The sequence below is a fragment of the Ammospiza caudacuta genome, chromosome 6 (genome assembly GCF_027887145.1).
Source record: "Ammospiza caudacuta isolate bAmmCau1 chromosome 6, bAmmCau1.pri, whole genome shotgun sequence".
Taxonomy (NCBI): Eukaryota; Metazoa; Chordata; class Aves; order Passeriformes; family Passerellidae; genus Ammospiza; species Ammospiza caudacuta.
Window position 1 is genome coordinate 33340537 of NC_080598.1, and position 21603 is coordinate 33362139.

General features: G+C 42.9%; 2 protein-coding genes across 3 annotated transcripts in view; one reads left to right on the forward strand and one right to left on the reverse strand.

Moving 5' to 3' along the window:
* On the forward strand, positions 1-21330 carry ARG2 (arginase 2). 2 transcript variants are annotated; one of them, XM_058806451.1, is made up of 8 exons: positions 1-63; positions 735-807; positions 13838-14015; positions 14819-14978; positions 18351-18445; positions 18567-18671; positions 19889-20025; positions 20906-21330. In XM_058806451.1, exons 1-8 carry the CDS (start codon positions 16-18, stop codon positions 21109-21111), a joined length of 1002 nt encoding a protein of 333 aa, XP_058662434.1. In that variant the 5' UTR covers positions 1-15; the 3' UTR covers positions 21112-21330. The 2 variants fall into 2 exon arrangements, with proteins under 2 accessions (XP_058662434.1, XP_058662433.1); XM_058806450.1 differs by lacking the exon at positions 1-63 and adding an exon at positions 432-616.
* Positions 19636-21603, reverse strand: part of VTI1B (vesicle transport through interaction with t-SNAREs 1B) — a 13005-nt gene continuing 11037 nt past the window's right edge. Inside the window, exon 6 of the mRNA XM_058806452.1 lies at positions 19636-21599. Coding sequence (XP_058662435.1) covers positions 21503-21599 — 97 coding nt within the window. The 3' untranslated portion in view covers positions 19636-21502. The remainder of the gene's footprint in view (positions 21600-21603) is intronic.

Genomic DNA, 21603 nt, shown 5'->3' on the forward strand with positions numbered 1-21603 from the left:
GCCACGTCTCAAGCCATGATGTTCTGGACAGGTGGTCTTTCAGTGCTTTATCAAGGCCATCAGGTGATGAGCGTCACCCGTGTTTCTCCAGCGAAGCCAGGGAGCAGCGTGCCCGCACGGAGGCTCCCGAGCTCGCTGTGGCCAGCCAGGGAGCCCGGCTGAGGTGCTGCTCGTCTCCTGTGTCCCGGCGGGCCGGGTGCGACAGCGGCTGCCCTCAGCCTGCCGGGGTGCGGCGGCCCCGCGGGGCGCGGCAGCGCTGCCGCACCGGCGGGAGCCCGGGGCGGCCGCAGTGGAAAAACCCCGGGCGGCCGTGAGGGGAGCGGGGCGGGGCCGCGCGCGGGGGGTGGGGGGGGCGGGACACACCTCCGTGCGCGCGCGCTGCCGTTGGCCGGGGGCGCGAGGGGCGGGGCGGCGGCGCGCGGGGGGCGGCGCGGAGCGCTGAAGAGAGCGGGGCGCGGGCGGCGCGCGGCAGCCGCATCGCCCCGCCATGGCCCTGCGCGAGCCCCTCGCCCGCCTGCTCCGCGCCCGGCCCCTCACCCGGCCCCTCACCGCGCTCCCGCCGCGCCGCCGGGCGCACTCCGTGGCGCTGGTGGGAGCCCCGCTCTCCAGGGGCCAGGTGGGCATCGCGGGGGGCGCCGGGTGCCGCGGTCGCCCTGCTCCCGCTTCCCGTCGGGGCTTGCGCACCTGGCTGCCGGCAGCGCTGTCTGACGCGTTCCCTTCTCTTTGTCTCGCAGAAACGGGGAGGAGTGGACCACGGCCCCGCTACCCTCCGCGCCGCGGGGCTGGTGGAGCGGCTGGCCGGGCTCGGTGAGCACTGCGCGGCGGGCGGGGGTGGCGGCGGGGCTGCGGGGCTGCCCGCATCGCCCCCTCGCCTCTCGGGGCAGCGTGACTCAGCCGCTCCCTGCGGCGGGGGCAGACGGCTCCTGCCTCCCGGGACTCACGGAGCGCACCGCGCCCGGCGATGCCCGCAGCCGTGCGGAGGTGCCGGCGGGGACAGGCTCGCCGCATTCCGCACGGGAGGAGCCGCACGGGGCCCTGCGGGGGTCCCGGAACAAAGAGCGGCCGGTGGTCCCGGCTGCCCGCAACAGCGGGACGCTCAGCGAGCGCCGCACCGGCACACGGAGCGTGGGCGGCTCCCGTGCTGAGCCGGGAAGCGAGAGGCTCTTTGCAGCGCTGTGTGCGCCTATGGCATCCCGACAAGTAACTGTGCTCCTCGGCATATCACACGCTGTGCGCTTTGCCTTTTCTTTTTTATTCCCTTCTGTGTTTGTTACCAGGTTGTTCCTAAAAGATTCGTATGCTTCTAGGCGATGAAATTCAGAATTTTCTGGAGAAGTCCTCAGTTTTTATGTATGTTTTTATGACTTCTTGTGTGAAGTCTTTGAAAACGCTTGCAAATACCACCCTGTGAACGGGCTGTTTCTGGTCCTTTTGTGCAAGCAAATCCATGCACTTAATTGTGATTCAGCTTCTCACATCTATTACTTCTGCAAGCTGAGACCTGCAGAAAGCTGTACCACAGTTACTGGAAACAGGACACAAAGGATAGAAACTTGTAAAGCTTAACTGTGGCTTGGAGAATCTTTAATCTAAAGAGTGTTACTGAAAATAGTGTGATGAGGATGGATTGCAGGGATGGACCACAGTGAGAACCAATATCTGCTCCCTGGGTGGTTAGTGTCAGTGGGGATTAGATGCATAGAGAGATAATTGCCTAGTAACCCTCTAGCAATTTTATTCTGAATTTAAGAACTCTTCAAAACACAAACAATTGTTCTGTGCAGCACTCTAGGCATATCCTGCATATCTTATGATTCACAAGCTGAAAAGTCCCAGTTGGCAGCCGAATGAGTAGATATTCTTTTTCTCACTTGTTTTGAGCAAAGTACAGATACTTGCTGTCGTTGGCAATACTTAATTGTATTGAATCACAAATTCTAGTGAGCAAGCGCTATAACCTCAGCAAATGTGCCAGAGGGCATCTAAAAGAGCTTTGTACTGGAATAGTTACTGAGCCTAAAGTTAGTTTGAAACTTGCAAATTGCTAGGCTTGAAAGGAGGATGGTCTTCTAAATAAGCCTGTAGGCAGCAGATTATTTTGTATCAGTGACAGAATTTTATACTGTAAGGCTTGGGAGTTCTCTTTCAAGTGGTTCAGCGCTAATGTTTCCACTTTGTAAGAATTCTTTGATGAAAACTCCAAACCCACAAAACCCAACAAAATTTAAATCTAGAAGAGGAAGCCCTCTCATTTGCCTGACACAAGCTCACTTCAATAGGAGCTTGAAGAAGGTAGAAAGGGAAATTTGAGCCCTTTCTGGATTCCAGCATCAAAATGTTGTGGGGGTAGAAATGAAGCCAGGTAAACTAATTTCAAATTTCTTTCACTGCTTAGTTTCTTATGGGTTGTTTACTCATCAATCACTTATGCACATGGAGATACCTTCTTGCTGTTCCCTTACAGTTTTTAGAGGCTCTTCCTTCTGCAGTTGCAGTTTCCTATTGCTGGTGTTTTCTTCCACTGGGGTGGGGTTGGTTTGTTTTTTAAGGTGGTGTTGATGTCTATTGCTGCCTAAATCTCTGCAGCCCTTTTGGGAACAGGTTCTGCTGTGAGGGCCCATCCTACAACGATGACAGTCACCAGCATGCCCAGAGGAGTGATTTGCAGTGCAAGGACAATCTGCTTGAGGGGAGGCTGCTGGATGGAGGAGGATGCTGCCATGTAGCCTTTTGTACTGTACACATTTGTTGTTCATGGGAACTTAACAAATTATTGTTTTTATATGTGGGCTGCTTGTTTTTCTTCTCTGGGATGTCAGGATAGCTTTGGCTGCAGTGCTGCTGTAATAATGCCATTATTTGGAGTCCTGTGGTATGCTGAACTGGCAGTAAAACTTTAGCTGCTTTCTCTGTCTTTCTAACACTATGAATTTTCTGCTCATACTTTTAAGAAGATCACAGTATGAATGGAGCCATGGTATGATTCTAATTATTAATTTGGACAGTCTATTTTTCTGTTTTATTATAGGAGTTAATGATTTTGAGGGATTCTTGATTGTTTTCCAGAAACAGGCAAACTGTATTGCAGCAGACCAGGCTTCTCCTTTAAAAATAAATATCATTTGTCTAAGACACAGGGCTTCCTCATCTGTACTGGATAGTTCTGAAGCATTTGTGACCACAGGGTCTGTTCATGTGAGTTAATATAGAAAGCGTTTGTTACATGCCCCCATTGCCTGCTTGGATATGAAAAAATGCTATGAACTTGATTTTCCTTGTCATTACCAGTTTGAAACCAAGTATGAAATGTAGAATGATGCTTCCCAGTACAAGAGTGAGGCTAGATTCTGGGCCATCTAAAGAAGTACAGATGGGGGAAAGAAGCAGTATTCCTCTGCATTAACAGTAACTGAAAATTGCCCTCACTGTCTTTCATGTGGAAGAGATTTCTGGTGATCAGACTCTTCTCTTTGCCTGAAATGTTAAAGTTCATTTATTTTAAGGTTTGATTTATTCATTTTCCATTTGTAATTCAAGTTCATCTCATGCTGTATAAAATGAAGGTGCTCTGGAGGGTTCTCCAAAAGGCAGCACTTGGGTAGTAAGATGCATATACTATGTTTGTTGCTTTGAATAAGAAGCAGCCACATGGCTCTTCACATGTTTTTCTGCCTTATTTAGTGACTTCTGTTGATAGTGCTCCAGCCACATCAGAAAGAGTGAGAATACTAAACTTTTGTTTCCATTTTTTCCATTGTTTTCCACTTTCCTTTCACTGTATGGTGTATTTGTGGGGTGTGGTGGTGGTGGAATTTTATTGTTCCTTTGACCCTATCCTAATTTCTGTTCTTTCATAGTCCTATTGCAGTGTTCTGAGCTGCTACTCCAATTTCTATTTTTTGGGGGGAATCCCTCCCTTGGCAGATTCTGTGACCATACTTACATGGTACAGTAACTTCTTGGCCTCAGTCAATGACTGCCTGTGAACTGCTTGTTTATGCTTAGGCTGAAATCCGAGGACGGAGCACAGAGGCAGATGTTGTTGCTACTCTGTACCAGTGTCAGAGATGAATCTGAGCCACCAATTTGGCTTTTTTCCCCTTGTCAGGAGCAGAGAGATCGCAGTTACCTGTTGGTGCTAGCTCAAGGGGTACTCAGAGTTACTGTAGCAGGAGTCCCAAGCCAAAAGCAGTGGGTGTGCAAGTCTAGCAGGAGTAAATTAAAGTATAATTTACTCTGCCTGTGGGGATTTTTATTCACCTTGGAGATGTTTGTCTTTTGGCTTTGCTTCCTCTCCTAAGGGAAACTAAAATATTATCAGCTTAAAGGACACGTTGCCAAAGAAGTAAAAGTGCCATGTGAAAACAGAGGCCCCCAGCTCCTTGGCCTGGGAGAGAAAAGGGTGTAAAGCATGTAGGTCTGTGTATTGCTCTAACAGCAAACAGAAATGGGTGCAGTATGTGGTGGATTTTGGACTTTTTTTGGCTAGGAGTGGGGGACATAGGTGGCAGATACATAAGCTGCTGAAGGTGCAAACTATGAAGTTTTTTAAAGTGAGAATTTCTTGGGCCTCTCCTGTTTGCTGCAGATTAGGCAGAGAATCTCATCAAACTTCAATCCAGAGTTTTGCCTAATCCTTTTACTTGAGGAGAGAAAGGCCTTACTCAGTTTTATACTTAATAGAGGGCTACTGTTTCTTAGTGTAGCCTGTGAGGTGACTTAGAGCATCTGTGCTGCTGCTGGCAGGGGAACAACTTTAGTGTAAGATTTCTTCCCAAGTATTCATTCTTGTGTGTTGACTGTTGTTGATTGCTGAATTAAAATTTTTTGGTCTTTATTTAGAACTGCATGCAGCTGGGTTGCTGACCTTAGTCAGGCTTGGATTTGGGTTAGTGTAGGATTGATTAGCAAAGTTTGGATCTGAGTTGCTGGCTTGATAAGTTGGTGAACTGCAGAGACGCGTGGCTTACACAGAGGGGAACTGCATGTGTCAGAGAGAATGAGCATCATCTCACCATTCTTCTGTTGGACTGGAAAAATTCTTCAGTCGTAGGCTTCGTGAGGTCAGTGTAGTGACTCACAAAGGAGTAACCTCCTCTAAAAGAGGAGTGGAGCTGTTAATCCCCGTGTCTCTGGAGTTACACTACTGCTTTGCCCAAAACCATTGGACTCCTGTTGACATCTGCTGCCACAAATAGCAATTCAACTTTGCTCCTTCACCAAGACAGCTCATATGGTTAGTATCACTCTTAATAAATCATGAGGCAGCTGCTTCTACATATCTCTCTTTTTTTGTCCACCTAAATCATCTTCAGTAAAGAGTTTAGAAGGAAGATAAACAGTTTTTTAGTTGTACTCCAATTATGCATAAATAAGTATAGGTGCTGGGATTCAGCAGATTTGGACTGGCAAGAGCTGTAGCTGCATTGTTGGGAACATAATGTTCATCAGTCCATCCAGTAAATGTGTTTAAAAAGTTGCCTGAAGAATTTGACAATCCCTGAAGAATTTGACAAACTGTACCATTCTGCTTGCCCTGTATTTGGACTGAAATTGGATTTACATGTTAGAAACAAGATCTGTCAGGAATGGATTCTTGGATTCTAGCTTTGTTTTGCACTAGCTTTTACCTCACTTGTTTCTCTTCACAACTCAGTATTTTAAACTTGTAAAGACAGTAGTACAGCCAGTCAAATATCTCTAATCTCTAGAATTCCAATAAACTCTAAATTTGTTGTACGGATAACATAAAGATCTGGCTTTTTTTTTAGTTGTTTTCTGCTGTTGATGAAGTGGGAGACAGGCAAAATTCTATATAACTGCTGGCATTTAAGCAGCATGTTATTTAGTTAAATCTCTGCATTGTTGAGGTAAGAAATGCTACTGTTCATCTGTTTTTATTTCTGATCACATCTGGTGCTAGTACTGTCAAAGCTAAGTATGCATGTGCTAGGAACATCCTCAGGACCAAAAATCAGTTTGGATATAACATAAAGAGGTCAGACTAACAGCTAATTCTTCTTCCCTACAAAGCAGAAATAGGAATGCATTTCTTTAATCCAGGAACACCCTCTCCCTCTCCTTTTCTCCTGAAACTAAATGGGTAAATGGCAGTCCTCTCCTCCTTCCTTTCCCTTAGACACAAGCATGCCCAAACAGTTCTGTTTAATAATATCAGTACAACATACTTATGTAGTACTGCAACTTATTTCTGGAACCAGACTTAATTACCTCTTTTTATTTATACAGAGATAAAGATCCATGGGACTCTGCTCTTCTTGTTTATCTCTCAAATGTGGATTAGCCATGATTGGTTACCTTCAAAGACCAGTGGTTTGTCAAAAATCAAAGCACAGCCAAAGGGGCTGATTGTACCTTGCGTTTGCAGTGAGTCTTTGAAATGATGCCACTTGTCAGGATGCATCAAGGGCAGGTGCTGCCCCACTCTGTGGGGGAAGGCAGCCAGAACTGCCTCTGGTGAGCTGGCAGGCAGAAGGAGCCCTGCTGGTGTTTTGGAGGAGAGCTGCTTTGAGGAGGCCTCCATTAGGTTGCATCTTCCCAGCAGACCTCGTTGTCTGTCTTGCCTTGAGCAGGGGAGGCTGAGCTCCCCTGGGGAGTGTGCTCTGCCGTGCACAGCTCTGCTCAGCAGCTGCAGTTTATCCTTTTGAGTGCTGTACCTTCCATATTTGCATGAGTACAGGTGGCCTTGAAAGCCAGGAGAAAAATGCCAACGCTGAAAATAGAGCAGTCCTTGCAGTCAGTTGGTTCTGATATTCCCTTCCCCATGCTGATGGAGCACACAGTCTGCCTTGGAATGAAAAGCTTTGTGTCAGCCATCCATCAATTGGATGTTTGTTTTTGTCTCCCATTTGGCTGGTGCATACTTGAGGTTGCACTCTATGAAATTGGCTTTAAAGGAATCTTTGTGAATTTGGGGTAAATGTCACTTGGTGCTTTAACTGTAACTGTTCTGTGTGTCAGCTTAGTTTAAATACCTTTAAAAATAAAGCTAGGCTGGTGAAGATCAGAAAAACCTGAATTATTTCTTCCTGATCTTTAAATAAAGGGAGACTGGGGTGAAGGACCAATGAACAGAGCTCTTGGGGGTTTTATATTTTTTTTATTTATAGTGATTCCCTTCATCCTAGATATTTTCATATTATAAAACTACTTTTAATACATGACTTAGCTGAATTTCTGCACCTATATAATTCTCTTTGGATTGGAGTACATTTAGATTACGTTCTGGTTTAATTTTTTTTACTATTAATTCTGTTGGAGGAGTGGAGTTATTAGGGGGGATGCACAAAGGGAGGTGACAGAGGGAAAATTAGGTAATGAGTTGGATTTTGATCTGCTTTACAGTACCCATGATCTATTACTACTTTCTCATTTGAAACTTTAATCATGTGTCTTGTTGTGGACTCACAAGACCAAGAGACCTATGGCAGGTGTATGCTTATGTGAATATGGTATGGAGGACTGGTTTTGGATGAAAGGTGGAAATTTCTATTATAACACCACCTGCTGAAAAGCAGGGAATGAAGCACTGAAATAAATACAAAATAAAATGAAATAAATAAATACAAAAAACAAAAAAACCCAAAAAAACAAAAACCCACAGACCAACAACCCACCAGATTTCATTTGTATATGAACAAGTGATGAGATGTTAGTTTCTCCCAGCTGGTTAAGAGGGAAGAAGAGGATTTCAGTAATCTCTAATATATTTTACTCGCCCTTCCTCTCAAGTGTTACCTGGGCTAAGGAATGTAATATAACTGTTTACTTTTGTAACAATCTAAAGCACAAGGTGCTTATTGTTGAGGAAAGCTCTTTTGGCAGCGTGATCCTCCTGGCTGTAAGGGCCCCATTGTGGTGGTGTTGTCAGGAGCTGTGCCTGGGTTAAGCTCATTTGAAGGGAATTAGAACATGTGCAGGGTTTGGTGGTGCTGTGGCACACACAAGAGCTGCACCCATCTCTCTGATGCAAGCCACTGTGCAAATGTTTCCCAACACCTCAGAGTGACGTTTTTGAAGACCTTTCAAGGTCAACTGCACTGAATTTCATCAGAGATTAACATTATAAGCCATTTTCAAAGGGAAATGAGGTGGCCGCTTGATTTGGGGTTGGAAAAATAATTTTTGGCTCCCTTTATGCAAGGGACATCTTGACTACAGACTTGGGGCAGCAGTTGGAATTGGGTTTGCTTGTAGCTTTTGTAGGAGATGAATCTTTTTTAATATTTACAGCTACAGAAACTTTGTCTTAAACCAGACCTTTCAGAATTTCAAATAAAAGGATGGGAATTGCTCATAAAAGAACTTGCCTTTTAGGAAGTGAAATTTTAGAGCTGAGAAGTATCTGTTGGGCCATCAACTGTGTATCCAACCTACATATATACCTATATATAACCTGGTATATATACCTATACCTCTTCTAGCAGATACCTGTTCAGTTTAAAGAGAAGTAGATGCTGTGTGATGAAGTTCCTAGCGAGCAGGTTATGACTAAATTAGGCTGCAGAAGTCTGTCACTTGCAGTGGGAACCTTGCTAGCCTAATTTCCTATTCATGTAAAATGAAAGCATGCACTTTGTGTAGTTGTAATGCACACACGCCCTGGATAATTCTGGAGGGTTAAAACTGCCTTTAAAAAAAGCTTCAGAATGCATTGGTCATAATGAATTGAATAATTTGTTTGCTGTTGTGAGACACATTTTGACAGTGTCTCTGAGAAAGGATTACTAAGTCCCCACCGTAAGCCAATGTATTTATACTGAAAAGAAGGATAGTAACCTGGTTTCATTCATGTGAAGTAAAATGTTAAGTTTGCCTATAAACATTGTTCATAAAAGTCATTGCATCCTAAAAGGCCTTTATGTGTTTGTGGTGGTTTAGTAAATGGTGCTATAGCTGAGAAAACAATTTGCAGGAGCAATGCTTGCATGTGAGCAACTTTGTATATAACATAGTATGAAAGAAGGTCCAGTAACTGTAGGGTTTCCAGATTCCTTTGACAGTAGTTCATCCAAGGGAGGATTTACTTTTCCCACTAATTTAGGTTTTGGGGGTTTTTTAAGTCCAGTTCACAAATGCCCAGTGTAAACCAGCAGTGTTGGGAGATCAGTCCTATCCCATGTTCCTTGTGCTTTTGTTCCAATTCCCATCTGCTGCCTTGCAGAGCTGTTATATTTATGTGAATGTGCCATGGGGCAATGTCAGCAAACAGCCTGGCTCTGCAGAGCTGAATCTCCTACTGGCAAGTTTGCTGCTTGTGTTGCTGGTGCAATTTCCTGGTAGAGGAGGATGGGGGGAGGCTTTCTGTGCTGCTGCCCAGATGTTTTCCAATGAAATGCCACCTGACATGAGCTGCCTGTTTTTACAGAGGACAATTCTCTAAATCTGTGCAGGGAAATTACTGCAGTAACTGCTGGCTACTGTGTGCATTTTGCTTATGATAGGAAGTGAACTTCAGACGTGTCATACAGCTTGATGAAAGATGTGTTATGTCCCCAGTGAAAGATTATCAAATCATTCACTAATGGCAAAATAACTGAGTTGAGCATGACTGATACATCAAAAAGCTTATTTGAAAAGGCATGCAAGGAAGTTTTTTCAGGTATACACTCAATTTGTTGGGGTTTCTTTGTTTGATGGTTTTTGTTTGTTTGTTTGTTTGTTTGTTTTTTCTTTTTGGTTGGTTGATGTTTTGGGGTTTGTTTTGTTTTTGGTGAGGGGTTTTTTCTGTGTGTGATTTTTTTTCTTTTTTTAAAAAATTTTATTTAAAGTCCAAGGCTCTTAAGTAGGAATAATGAAGATTTGTTCTACCTGATACAAGTAAGGTTCTGGCTGTGCAGGCTGGATAAATGACAGCTTACTGCAGATTGAATGCCTCTGTGATCTTTCCCTAACCTGTTCTGGTCAAAAGAAATTAACCTGGGAATGACCTGGTGTGCAAACTATTTCAAGCTAGTGTATTAATTTTTTGGCTGAAATGTGTCCCCAGCCCCCCTGATGACAGAGGGGCCATTGAAGCCCTGAGGATTGCACTCCTGAGCTGGTTGTGCTTTGTGGCAGGCTGCTGTGCATGTGCAGTGTGGGTTATGTAACTGCACTCTGTGCTCCTGCTCAGATTGACACCTTTATCTCCCTTGTATCTCTTTCAAGCTTCTGTAACACAAATAGATTACTCAGACCTGCTTTTTTGTTTACCTTGTTTCAAAAAGGGATCTCTGCTAGAACCAGGGGGTTGGTGGAGCTGACTTAGATGTATTTGGTAGCTATAAATTTCCTGCACTGTTGATAGTTGACTAATGAATCAGACATATTTTTCATTTGAAAGTAATTTCTGGTAGGGCTTGAAAGACTTTTGATCACATTTAGTTTTATGTTCTTTCATTACTAGCAAAATGTTTGTGCTGCTTCCTCCTTAAGTACTGTATGGTACTTATGGTGTGTTTCCATTTAAAAGAACTTTAATCCTGGCTAGATCTGACCTGCTTCAGTGACAAATGGTGTGGATGCTGTGCTTTCTAATGAGTGTAAGGAAGCTGGCTTTCCTGTCTGCCCATAGCGTTTTCTGCCTTTCAGAACCTGAATCTACTGCCTTTTAAAATGCTCCATATATTCTTCATGTTAACTTTTGGTGCTGATTTAAAAAGCTGTTTTGTTTTTAAATATTAGTATCTGTATAAAACAAAGAGTGTCCCAGCTACCAAAGAAGGTAAATGGATATTGCTTGGTGGGGTAGATTGAAAAATATTTCACTAATGGCCAAATAACAGCAAAATCCCCCAAACTGCACAGCAGTACAGCATGTCTATCCATTGAGCAATTTCTGTGCACAAATAATGTAGTCGAGGGAGCTTTGATTTAAGAAATAAACTTAAATCTATGTGCAAGCAGGCACATGAAATGGAAAACAATTCAGATCTTTAAGTTTTAGACTAATAGCTGAGATTCTAAATAGAAGCTATGTCAAATTATTCAAGTAGTTACTGATTTATTGAACTGTTTTTCTTTTGTCAGTATCTTTAAGACAAATGTGCATGTTGATTTAATCTCTAGTATCTGGTCATTTGAAAAACTGTGTGTATACATGGACTTCCCACACTTTGGGGTACATGGCATATCTAAGTACTGTGAATTTCATTCTCTGTGCACTGTCTATTCACTAAGCTTTCCCTTTGCCCTAAGGTCGTTAAATGCCAGCTTTCCAAACACTAGGCACCGTTAAAAGAAATAACAGTAAGAGAAGATATTAATGCTTGAGTATTGGATTAGCATGTACTTCTGAGATTAATCAGATAGCTGGCTGAAAACATTCCTTATCACCTTGGGAAACCTGAGCTGTCCTCTGCAAGCACATAAGTGCAGTGGGCCTAGAGACAAGGGATGCACAAAGCTGAGAAAACCAACTGCTTCAAGGTTCATGAACCCTAACTGAACTTTAGAAGATGGTAACAAAAACTGAAGACATCTATCATCTTTAACAGATAAAAACAATTAGAGGGAATTACGAGTACCATGTGTTCAAAAAGTGGACAAGATTGCAGAATTCTGCAATAACACAAAAATAATAACACAAAAGTGTTAAGCTATATAAACCTGATGTGATCCTGAGAAACAAATGGGGTCTTTTATTCAAAAGCTGAACCAAGTCTTTTTGCCCCACAATGGGATCTTGGAGGTGGGCAGGGTAAAGCAGAAACTACTAAACACTTGCTACTTCTCTAAACACACTTGCTCAAACCTGCCATGTGTGGCCTGCCGTGAGCATAACCTGGAGAATTTTAACTCATTCCTTCAAGGAATCAGTCAGTGCAAGGAATGATGGCATAGCTGGATCTTTGTTTTGTACTAGTCTGAAGGTGGAGCTTTGTGATAGCATTAAAGGAAGTTGTTTTTCATCTTTTAATGGATAAAATACTGCCATGTGCTTGGATGTCCTGTAGGAGAGAACAAAACCCAAGTTGTATAATTTCTTCCATCACACTGTAAAATGTGTTGTCCTGCAATATGTAACTCACTGCACACGGCTCCCAAATGCAGATTTATTTCACACGCACGTCAGAGGTATTGGATCAAAGGCAGCATTCCCTTGTACAAGAGTCTCTCCAAAAGGTCTTGATACCCATTGAAGTCTTGCTTCCAAAACTTGTGTCCCAGGCATGCTCAAGTACTTTCATCCAAGTTTGAAATACTGAAACGTGTAGCAGTGTGCACATGTGGGAGAAGTAGCCTTGCAGGATGATGCAAATTAAAAAAACAACTTGTAACATTTTCTGAACATCTTGGAACTCACTTTTTTCTGCTTCTGCACAGCACTAGAATAAACAGGGGGTAGAAAATGTAGTGGTCAGAGATCAGATAGCACATTCAAATCTGAACAAAATGGGCTCAAAATTCCAGAGCCTTCATCCTGTTGCTTAATTAGGTATTGTCTGTGGGAGGAAAAAAAAGCAGTTGGGTACCCGTGCTGCCTTCTGAAAAGCTGGCAGTGGTATGTCCTGGTCCTGCTTACTGCTTTAAGTCACTGCAGAGAATGTGTTATCTCAGAGTTGCTGGGACATCTGTGCAATCCTTCCTGGAACAGCTGTGCTCAGCTGACATTGTTCATTTCCAAATATCCCAGTATCTGCCCACCTCTGTCCCTGCTCTAAAATGTATGCTTGCCTACTTCCCAGCACAACATCTGCATAAGTGACTCAATAAAATGTCCTTCATTCATGTCACCAGTTAGAACTCCTTTTAAAATATAAAGAAGTCGTGTATTTCTTAAGTAAGCTTTTATGCAATATCCACCAAGCAAATTCACAGAGCCAGCTTCCTAGACATTTGACTAATGGCTTACTGGAAATTAAGCAGGAACCCAGAGCCCCAAGGCTGTTTCTTCATGTTGACTTGCCTTAAATTTTTCAAATTGCCCCATTAAGCACAGGATGGCTAAAGGCAAATGTCAGCTCTGGCCTGGATGCTTTGAACTGCAAACAGCCTGGTGTTTCTGAGGAATGAAGGGGACAGGCAAGATTGATTGATATTCAGGGTGGTCTTATTAAGCCACTGTTCCTGTAGCTGTAAATACCTTGGGGCCTTTACTGCCCTCATCAGAGCCTGCAGTGAGAGGCCCGTCTCAAACCAAGAGTCTCTGAGAGGAAAGGCTGAGTGTTACACCCAGAATGTTCCCAGGTTCAACAGCAAATCAGTAACTGACAATGAAAGGATCTCAAAGAGTTTGGGGGTCAAAGTCCCAGAATTAAAATGCCTTCTAGAATATCTTGTGTTGAGAAAATGGACAGGTTCTCCTAATAAAGCTCTACTGGATTCTCCAATGGAGTTGCCTGGAAGTACTGTAAGAAAATTATATTATTTGTTACTTGGCAGTTTTGTGCCAGGATTTTTGGGGACCTTGAAAATGTAAAATAACTGTAGCTATAGTTAGTGAAATGTGTAATCCTTGGAATCTTTAAGTAGTTGAGCTTATTTGAGGCTGTATACAGTCTGTCTAAATGAGAAGGAAGATGGTAATGCAGACTATAATTTTTCATGTTAGAATTTATAATGAAATAATTTTTTAAAAATCCAAACTTTTTCTAAGTGACTTTTTATGATTCGCATAGCTCATTGCTAAATTTAAGCTGTCTTAAGCTTAAGCTGGTAATGTTGTCTTAAACTTTCTAATTTGTAATGCTGTGACAGTTGCATCCCATGCAAATAGCGAAATGGATGCATTCCTTTCCCACTGTTCCTTTCATACATGCCCAACTGATTTTGAGCATTTCCCTGGGAAGGCATTTAAATAAGTCACTCTCTCCTTTTGTTGCTGTGTTGCCAGGATGCCAAGTGCACGACTTTGGAGATTTGAATTTCACTCAAGTTCCCAACGATGAGCTGTACAACAACCTGGTTTTGTACCCGCGCTCGGTGGGCTTGGCCACCCAGATGCTGGCTGATGCAGTGAGCAGAGCAGTAGCTGCTGGACACAGATGTGTGACTTTGGGAGGTGATCACAGGTGAGCTGACCTAAAAACAATTAGTGGTTCATGCTGCAGGTCAACGCTTGGAGTGCAAGAATTTAATTTAAGAAACAAGGGGACTTGGGAAACAGCTCGCAGGTCGTTTCTTGGCAATACCTTAGGGATGGGATTTAATGGTGGAACATAGAGGACAGCTACAAGAACCTGACCTTCTCAGACAGTACTGCTTAGCTCCAGACTGGTCTGTGATCAGTTGTGTAGACACACAACTGAGGTTTTCCTCTTTGGGAAAGTTTGTGTCATCAGGTTCCTTCAGAGGAACTGCTCAGTTTCTTTACTGCGCAGTGTTTAGTGACGTGTCTCTTTTGCCCATCGTGTCTTAGGACAGGTTTGTAATGCCTACACACAGACAATTTTGCAATAGATCTTACAACATGAATATTTTTCCTCTTTTTCACTAACCTTTGGTCTGAGAATTGGTTGAAGATGGTAGGGCATGTAAGAAGGAATTGTGGGGGAAGGTGTCATGAGTAGAATAAAAAAAGGCTAGATTTTCTGGAGCATTTGTACCCAGAGCAGGCGAAGATTGAGTGTGTGGGAAGGGTGACAGCAGAGAGCTGTGGCTCATCTGTTACTGTAGCCCTGTAGTTACTTGGCCTCCTGGAATCACAGCAGTGGCATGCCATGCAGTTTGCATGGGATGCTCCCTTGATTGTCACAGATGTCTGATGTGTGAAAATGTACCAACACGGATGACTGAAGCTCAGAGATTGTCCTTTGTCCTTGTAGTTGTTCTGAAGGAGAAATGGTGACTAAAGACTTTGTTACTGTACTTCCAGCCTGGCACTTGGTTCTGTCAGTGGCCATGCACGGCAGCACCCACACCTCGGGGTGATCTGGGTGGATGCACATGCTGATATCAACACACCTCTCACAACTCAGTCTGGGAGCCTCCATGGACAGCCCCTCTCATTTCTCCTACGGGAGCTTCAAGATAAAGTGAGTATCCTGATTGTAGTTACCCTACATGGCAACCTCAGAGCATTGCTCGCCTTTGCTGATGTGAGGTCCTTTCTTACCTGCTGCAAATGCAGATCTTTTCTATCAGAATACAAGGAAAAGTATGTATTACTGTGTGTGTACATGCACACCTAAGTACAAGTGCCACAAACACATGTAAACCCAGATACAGACACACTTAGGGACACCATGAGAAAAAGCTTTTCTTTGTGTTTGCACCCTCGTGGGCTGCACAGTGAGCTGCACACAGCAGCTGACTCTGGTGCTGCTCCTGAGTCATTGAGGGCGTTGTTGCTGAGGCTGGGCAGGAACCTCCCCTGAGCCCAGCCTGTGAAAGCCCAGCTGAGCTCACCTGCAGGAGCAGCTGGTTCCTGCACACCTCACATGCTGCTTCTGCTTAGTTTGGCTCTTCCATGTTTTGACAACCTTGGGGGCTGACAGGGGCTGTTCCTCTATGATCTCTCCTAACTGGCTGCTCTGGTGTTGGCTCCACTGTAAATATTACAAATCAAAACAGCTGGAACTGCTTGCAGTGAGCTTTTAAAGAGAGAGCCTTTTTCATGGAAAGAGGCCAGATTTTCAAAAAAAAGAGCTGTTTCCTGGGGCACATGGAATGTGCATGGCTTGTTTTTGCTGCTGTCAAGAGGCTGAACAGTGGGTTGGCCTAAGGCTGAAGTACCCTGCTGGCTTAGCTGTGGGCTGTGGCAGGGGTCTGCAGCCCCTGTGCAGTAGAACTCTGATACAACAATCTTCTTCTGCTGCAGCTTAGGCTGGAGAGAGAGAGCAGGATCAGCAACTGCATCTTGAGAATGGATGCTGGATCTGCAGGAAACCTGACTGCATTATTTTGGCAGCATTGCTAGTATTTGCTCCTAATTTTCTCACTTCTCTGACAAATTTTGGGTGCTGTGTTGCTGGAAGTATACTTTCCAAGCAAGAACAAGCATGTTTAAATCTGTATGGCTACTGAAGATACCACTGCATCAGTTCCTGTTCAGCATGGCAATACTGCAGTCATCTCATAAAGTTCTGCTTTTTCTCCTGCAAATTCTTTTGAATTACTTCCATCCACAAGTCAATAGAGTCATCTGGTGCTTTTACATACTTTACTCTTTCTAGTCATTCTTATGTGCTCTCTACAAATGTGTTGGAATTCCCAAAGTAATGCAAAACTAATGGGGCTTTTTGGAACACCCCCTGCACATGAAAAGGTTAATAGAAAACGTTACTATATTTCTACTTTTTTGCCCATAGGTTAGAGAGGGTGATATTTTTTACTTTTTGGCACCTGTACACACTTTCTCAATGGAGATAAGAAGAGAAAGAGAAAATTTTGTGAATTTTAAAGCCCACTTAAGGTGAACAGTTTATGACTTGGTGGAAACAGAACAAAACTAAAGTTCTGTAATAGCTGGGGAAGGAGCAGATATTGGTCTGCTGGGTTCCAATTCTTGAGCAGCATAGAAAAGCAGTAATTTTTTACAATTATTGGGATTTTTTGACACGCTAAAAGAATACCTGTAAGCTTTCTGGGGTCAGTGGGGGAGCAGGGCTTTCTTGCAAGCAGCAGTAGTGAAGAAAGAATAAGATTAGGCTGTGCTTAGTGGCAAGCTGCTCAGGCATGGTGCTGGTCATGGGATCTTGTCACAAGCCCACCTCAACTGCAGCAGTCTGGATGCCTCTGCAGAAGCAGCTCAGACAAGGCCTGGCTGTGCAGGTGCACACACAGGTGTGTGCATTCACTCAGGGGGCTTTCTAAATGTGTACTCATTCATGGGGCCTTTCTTACCCTATTGTATTCCTGTTTAGAGGGAGGAAAACTAACACCAGTCCTGCTGGTACCACCAGGCTTCTACAACTGCAAATTTTTAAACAGCTCTTTGGCAGTAAGAGGATGTACCTTTGACAATGATTTGTCTGGCTAATACCCCTCTGACTCTCTGGAGCAAACCATCATGTGTGCAGAACTGCATATGGCTCACCCTCTAACTCTCATCCAATACAGCACCTGAGTTGATAATGGGACTAAAAAAATTATCATCCTCCTTTCCTGACTGCTTCAGGGCTCCTGGAACCATCCAAACTCACAAACTTCTATTAACACCTTCCCATGAAAATGCCTGCCCCTCTGGCTTTACTATAAGCAGCTCCTTTCCCATGGGAACAATGCAAAGAACCTGTCAAAGGCAGTTAACACATTCAATTGTATTTATTTACAAAGAAAGAGCTATAATTGAAATTGCAGTATTAAATCTACTGAATCATTCATATACTGGAGAGTATTTGACAATGTTATGCCATTATGTCATTACTATGCTCAGTTTATGATGTGGTGAGGATGAATTTTGTGTAATTCATTTTTGAAACCTCAATTTATTTTTCCTAGTGGTCTCCAATTCATTTATCCCTTTTATAATCTGTGCTAATTTAACCCAATGTAATTAAATGTAGCTATGGGTGTGATCACCTTTAAAAACATCTAATATTGTACTTAGAATAATTAGTAATTGAGAAGTCTAAGAGGGAAACAAAACCTTCTGGCTACTTGAGAGCTGTGTTGGCTGTAGCCATTTTCAGAGCTGGGAGAAGAGAAATTTGAGAAATTTAATTTATATCACTCTTAAAATTAGCAAGTGTTACTAACCAAAAGGTTTTATAATTCTATACCATGACTACTGAATTACCAAAGCTGAAAAACAAAGACCTCATAATCTTTCAGTTGCTGTACTAGACCTATTCTCTTCAATTCTGCATCAAAACCAGCATGATGTAACCCACTGTAGAGGCCAAACTTCCTGCTCTGCTTTCCCCCTGCTCTTTCATTTTTCTTTTTTTTTTTTTTTTCAACTTCCCACTTTGAATTTATCCATCTTTAATATGGTTTTTGTAAACTTTTCTCCTAAAAAGACAGAGCAGCCTTGATTTTCATTCTTCCACCTAAGCATAATGTACTGGGTAAGTTCCAGAGCATCACCATTAAGTGCCCTGTGTAAGTGATCTACATCTGGGTATCTATTCAGCATTCCTCCTTACACTCACTGATGCCAATTACCTATTGCTTGTGGATTCAGGCTTTTTAGTCCTCCTCCTCTTCAAACTGGAAAATGTGGAAGAGTTAAAAACTTCATCCACTGACATTCAACTCAGATAAAGTCATATCATTTTACCTCAGTTGAACATAGGAATGAAGGTAAGGACTGATGACATCAGCCAAACTGTCAAGTGCAGAAGTTTCTCTATTTAGAGAGAGAAAGGGTGCTATAAATCAATACAAATTTTTCAGGGAAGCATCAAATAGCATTTTGTTAAGTATGTCGTTAAACTGACCTAATACCAAACCTTTGCCTGCAGGTACCACAACTTCCTGGCTTTTCCTGGCTAAAGCCCTGCCTTTCAGCATCTGATATTGTGTACATTGGTTTGAGGGATCTGGATCCTGCTGAGCAGTAAGTTGGTTTAGATTAAACTATTTTTGTAAAGGCTGAATTAATAAGCTTAGAATCACATCACATTGCTAGATTTCAGCTTAAACCAGTAATGCTGGTTTTAAAAAAATTATTTTCACAGCTATATTTTGAAGAACTTTGACATCCAGTATTTTTCCATGAGGGATATTGATCACCTTGGAATTCGGAAAGTTATGGAAAGAACCTTTGAACGACTGATGGGCAGGTAATGAACTATTATCTAATTTAAACTACTCTTGTTGAATATCTGCTTTCCTGAAAGTTCTTGAAGTCAAGTCTCTGATGTAGGGTGGCTGTACAGAACTGTGACAGTGCCCAGTGTACAGGGAAGCCTCAGCACTGGAGCCATTTCACCATGTTTGGCAGATGGCTGAGACAGGTTACCACTCACTACAGTTGTGGCTCTGTTTTATACTGCTTGGTTCTGTTAAGTAATTCTGCATTTTCTGCAGTTTGACAACATGTTTGAATCAACTCAAGAGTGTGGGATACACGTTACACTTTTAAAAATACATACAGCAACTTGACAGTAACTTGAAATGAGCTGTTGGTATGGGAAGTGGAAGCTTTTGATGGCTTCCTCCTTGGACTGCTCACACAGGACGTTCTACTGGTGGGTGCCAGTGCCAGTGCAGCTGGTAAAGCTCACTTTAACCACTCCCTTACTGCAGTTCACTACTGCCACCTTTGCGACCCTTGTTCAAGTTTGGGGAACCAGCTCAGGGAGCAAACCATGCTAGGAGCTGGGAGAGGGTCACTTAGAAGGGGTAACCTCTGCCACAGGTTAGAACCTGTGCTGCATGCTGCTGTTTCCTAAAGGTGTGCTCACCCTTCCTCACTGCAACTGTGCCAAGTAAAGAAAATGGTAATCCAGATGCTTCTCCGTAGTTGTAAGTACGCAGTATGCCACTTAAATAATTCATGGCAGTGACAAGCAGTGTCCAGTTTATTAAGCTGTCATCAGCTGCAGATGATATAGTAAGTAACTAACATTTTAGGTTTACTGCTTCAGCAGTAAGGCTACATGGCAGGGTTTGGATACAGCCTTTAAGTATTGACCTGAAAAATGCTCATCTTGATGAACTGTCAGTGAAATCCTTGAGCTTGGTGCTTCCTCCATCCTAGCTGCCATGCACATCAGTGTTTCAGCCTTCACCCTGGCTTTCTGTACAAAAGGAGAAAAGGCTGGATTGTATCACACACTTCTCTACCTCATCCCACTGAGATGACAAATACCAGTTAAGATGGTTTGAACTAAAGTACTTCAACCAAATCCTCGCTGAGTAGATGCTTTTTTAATGTATATGAGACATGGTTCAAGGAGCTTGATGCTACTTTGCTGATTAGCCTAGACAGTAAGAAATGCACATAGAAAACATTTAAAGGCTCTAAGATTGCTTTTCTTGTTTTATTCCATCTCAGGAGACAGAGACCAATTCACCTGAGTTTTGACATTGATGCTTTTGATCCATCCCTGGCTCCAGCAACGGGGACTCCTGTTCTAGGTGGATTAACTTACAGAGAAGGCATGTACATCACAGAGGAAATACACAACACAGGTAGGAGCACCAGCACTACGGGGCTAAGCAGGGACAGGACAAACTACCCACAGCTCATACTGGTTATGTTTTTGTGCTATAAATAGATAGTAAATGTAATCAAAGCAAAGGTGCCTGTAAAGTCAATTCAGCCTTCAGTAAGGGAAAAAGAATTCCTGTGACTGGCAATTCCCTTGGTGTTGGAAGCATCTTAACCATCAACAGCTTCAGCTTAGCAAAAGAAAATACACAGTACGTTAACAGCTAATGTAAAAAATGTGTAATACTGTTCGCTAATCCTAAACACACGAGGAGAGATGTGAAAATGGGCATCTGGAATACAAAAATGGGTGCAAACAATCTTAAAGTTTGAAATTCCATTCTAGGATTCAAGACTAACAAATCAAGCTTTCATAAAATATACTGCAGTTGATTCAATATATGAGGACTTTTCATCTTATTACCATCAAGTTTTTATTTAATATGTTTAAACAATATTATTTGCAGTAAAAGAAGGTTAAAAAAATCCCAACCAGACAACAGTCTATAGATTCATGAACAGGATAGCAAAAGAGTATGAGGTGAGACTACGCTCATTTTTGGACTAGGAGAAAAAATGTTCCTCTCATAAATGTGTATGGAACATCAAATGTTTTTCCTGAATGCTGAAAGCACGAATGAGTGAGGTAGTGACAATGTAAGAAAGAACCAAATTCAAAACACAAATTTGCATCTGAGAACGAACTTCATCCCTTGAGTGCCAATCTTACTTGTCTAAGGGGTAGAGTAGGTCACAAACCCAAATACCAGACTTGCTACAATGAATAAAAGGCTGCAAACAAAACCGTGCAGAAGACTGTACCCTTTGTCAGAGTAACAAAGCTGCTAATCATTTTCACAGGAATGCTTTCAGCTGTAGACATGGTTGAAGTCAATCCACTGCTGGGAGCTTCTCAAGAGGCAGTGAAAGCAACTGCTCACCTTGCAGTCGATGTGATAGCGACGTGCTTTGGGCAGACAAGGGAAGGAGCACACACCACTTTTGATGAACTCCCAACACCCAGCTCTCCAGATGAATCTGACAGTGAAGAGCAAGTGAGGATTTAAGAACCCATGCTGGATATACTGGACACTACAGAGCTCTGCTGAGGCACTTGAGTGGATAGATTGTCAACACTTGGCAAATACTGTTAACATCTCAGTTTTTAAATAAACTAGCTTTTCCGTTGATCAGTGGCTACTTTATTACATAGCAAGATTTATTGATTTAGTTAAGTATATACAAAATGAGACAATAAAATATTTATTACCTTCTTATTAATCTTACCAGTAGTTCAAGCCTGTTTCTTTTTACTCCCATTCTCTGTCTTTCAAGTGTCAGTACAGTTTCAGTTGAATGTGCTGTCTCATGACTCAGTTCAGCCCTCAGACAGTCAAAGGGAGCAGACAGCCCATCCTCTTCCTCATCAATGGAAAAGCTCATCTTGATCATGAAGGTTCATTTCTTGCGAAAGAACTTGTAGTAGACCACACCTCCTAGGATGGCCAGTTCCAGGATGATGATAATTGATAGCAGCAACTTATTTGTGGTTATTCTAG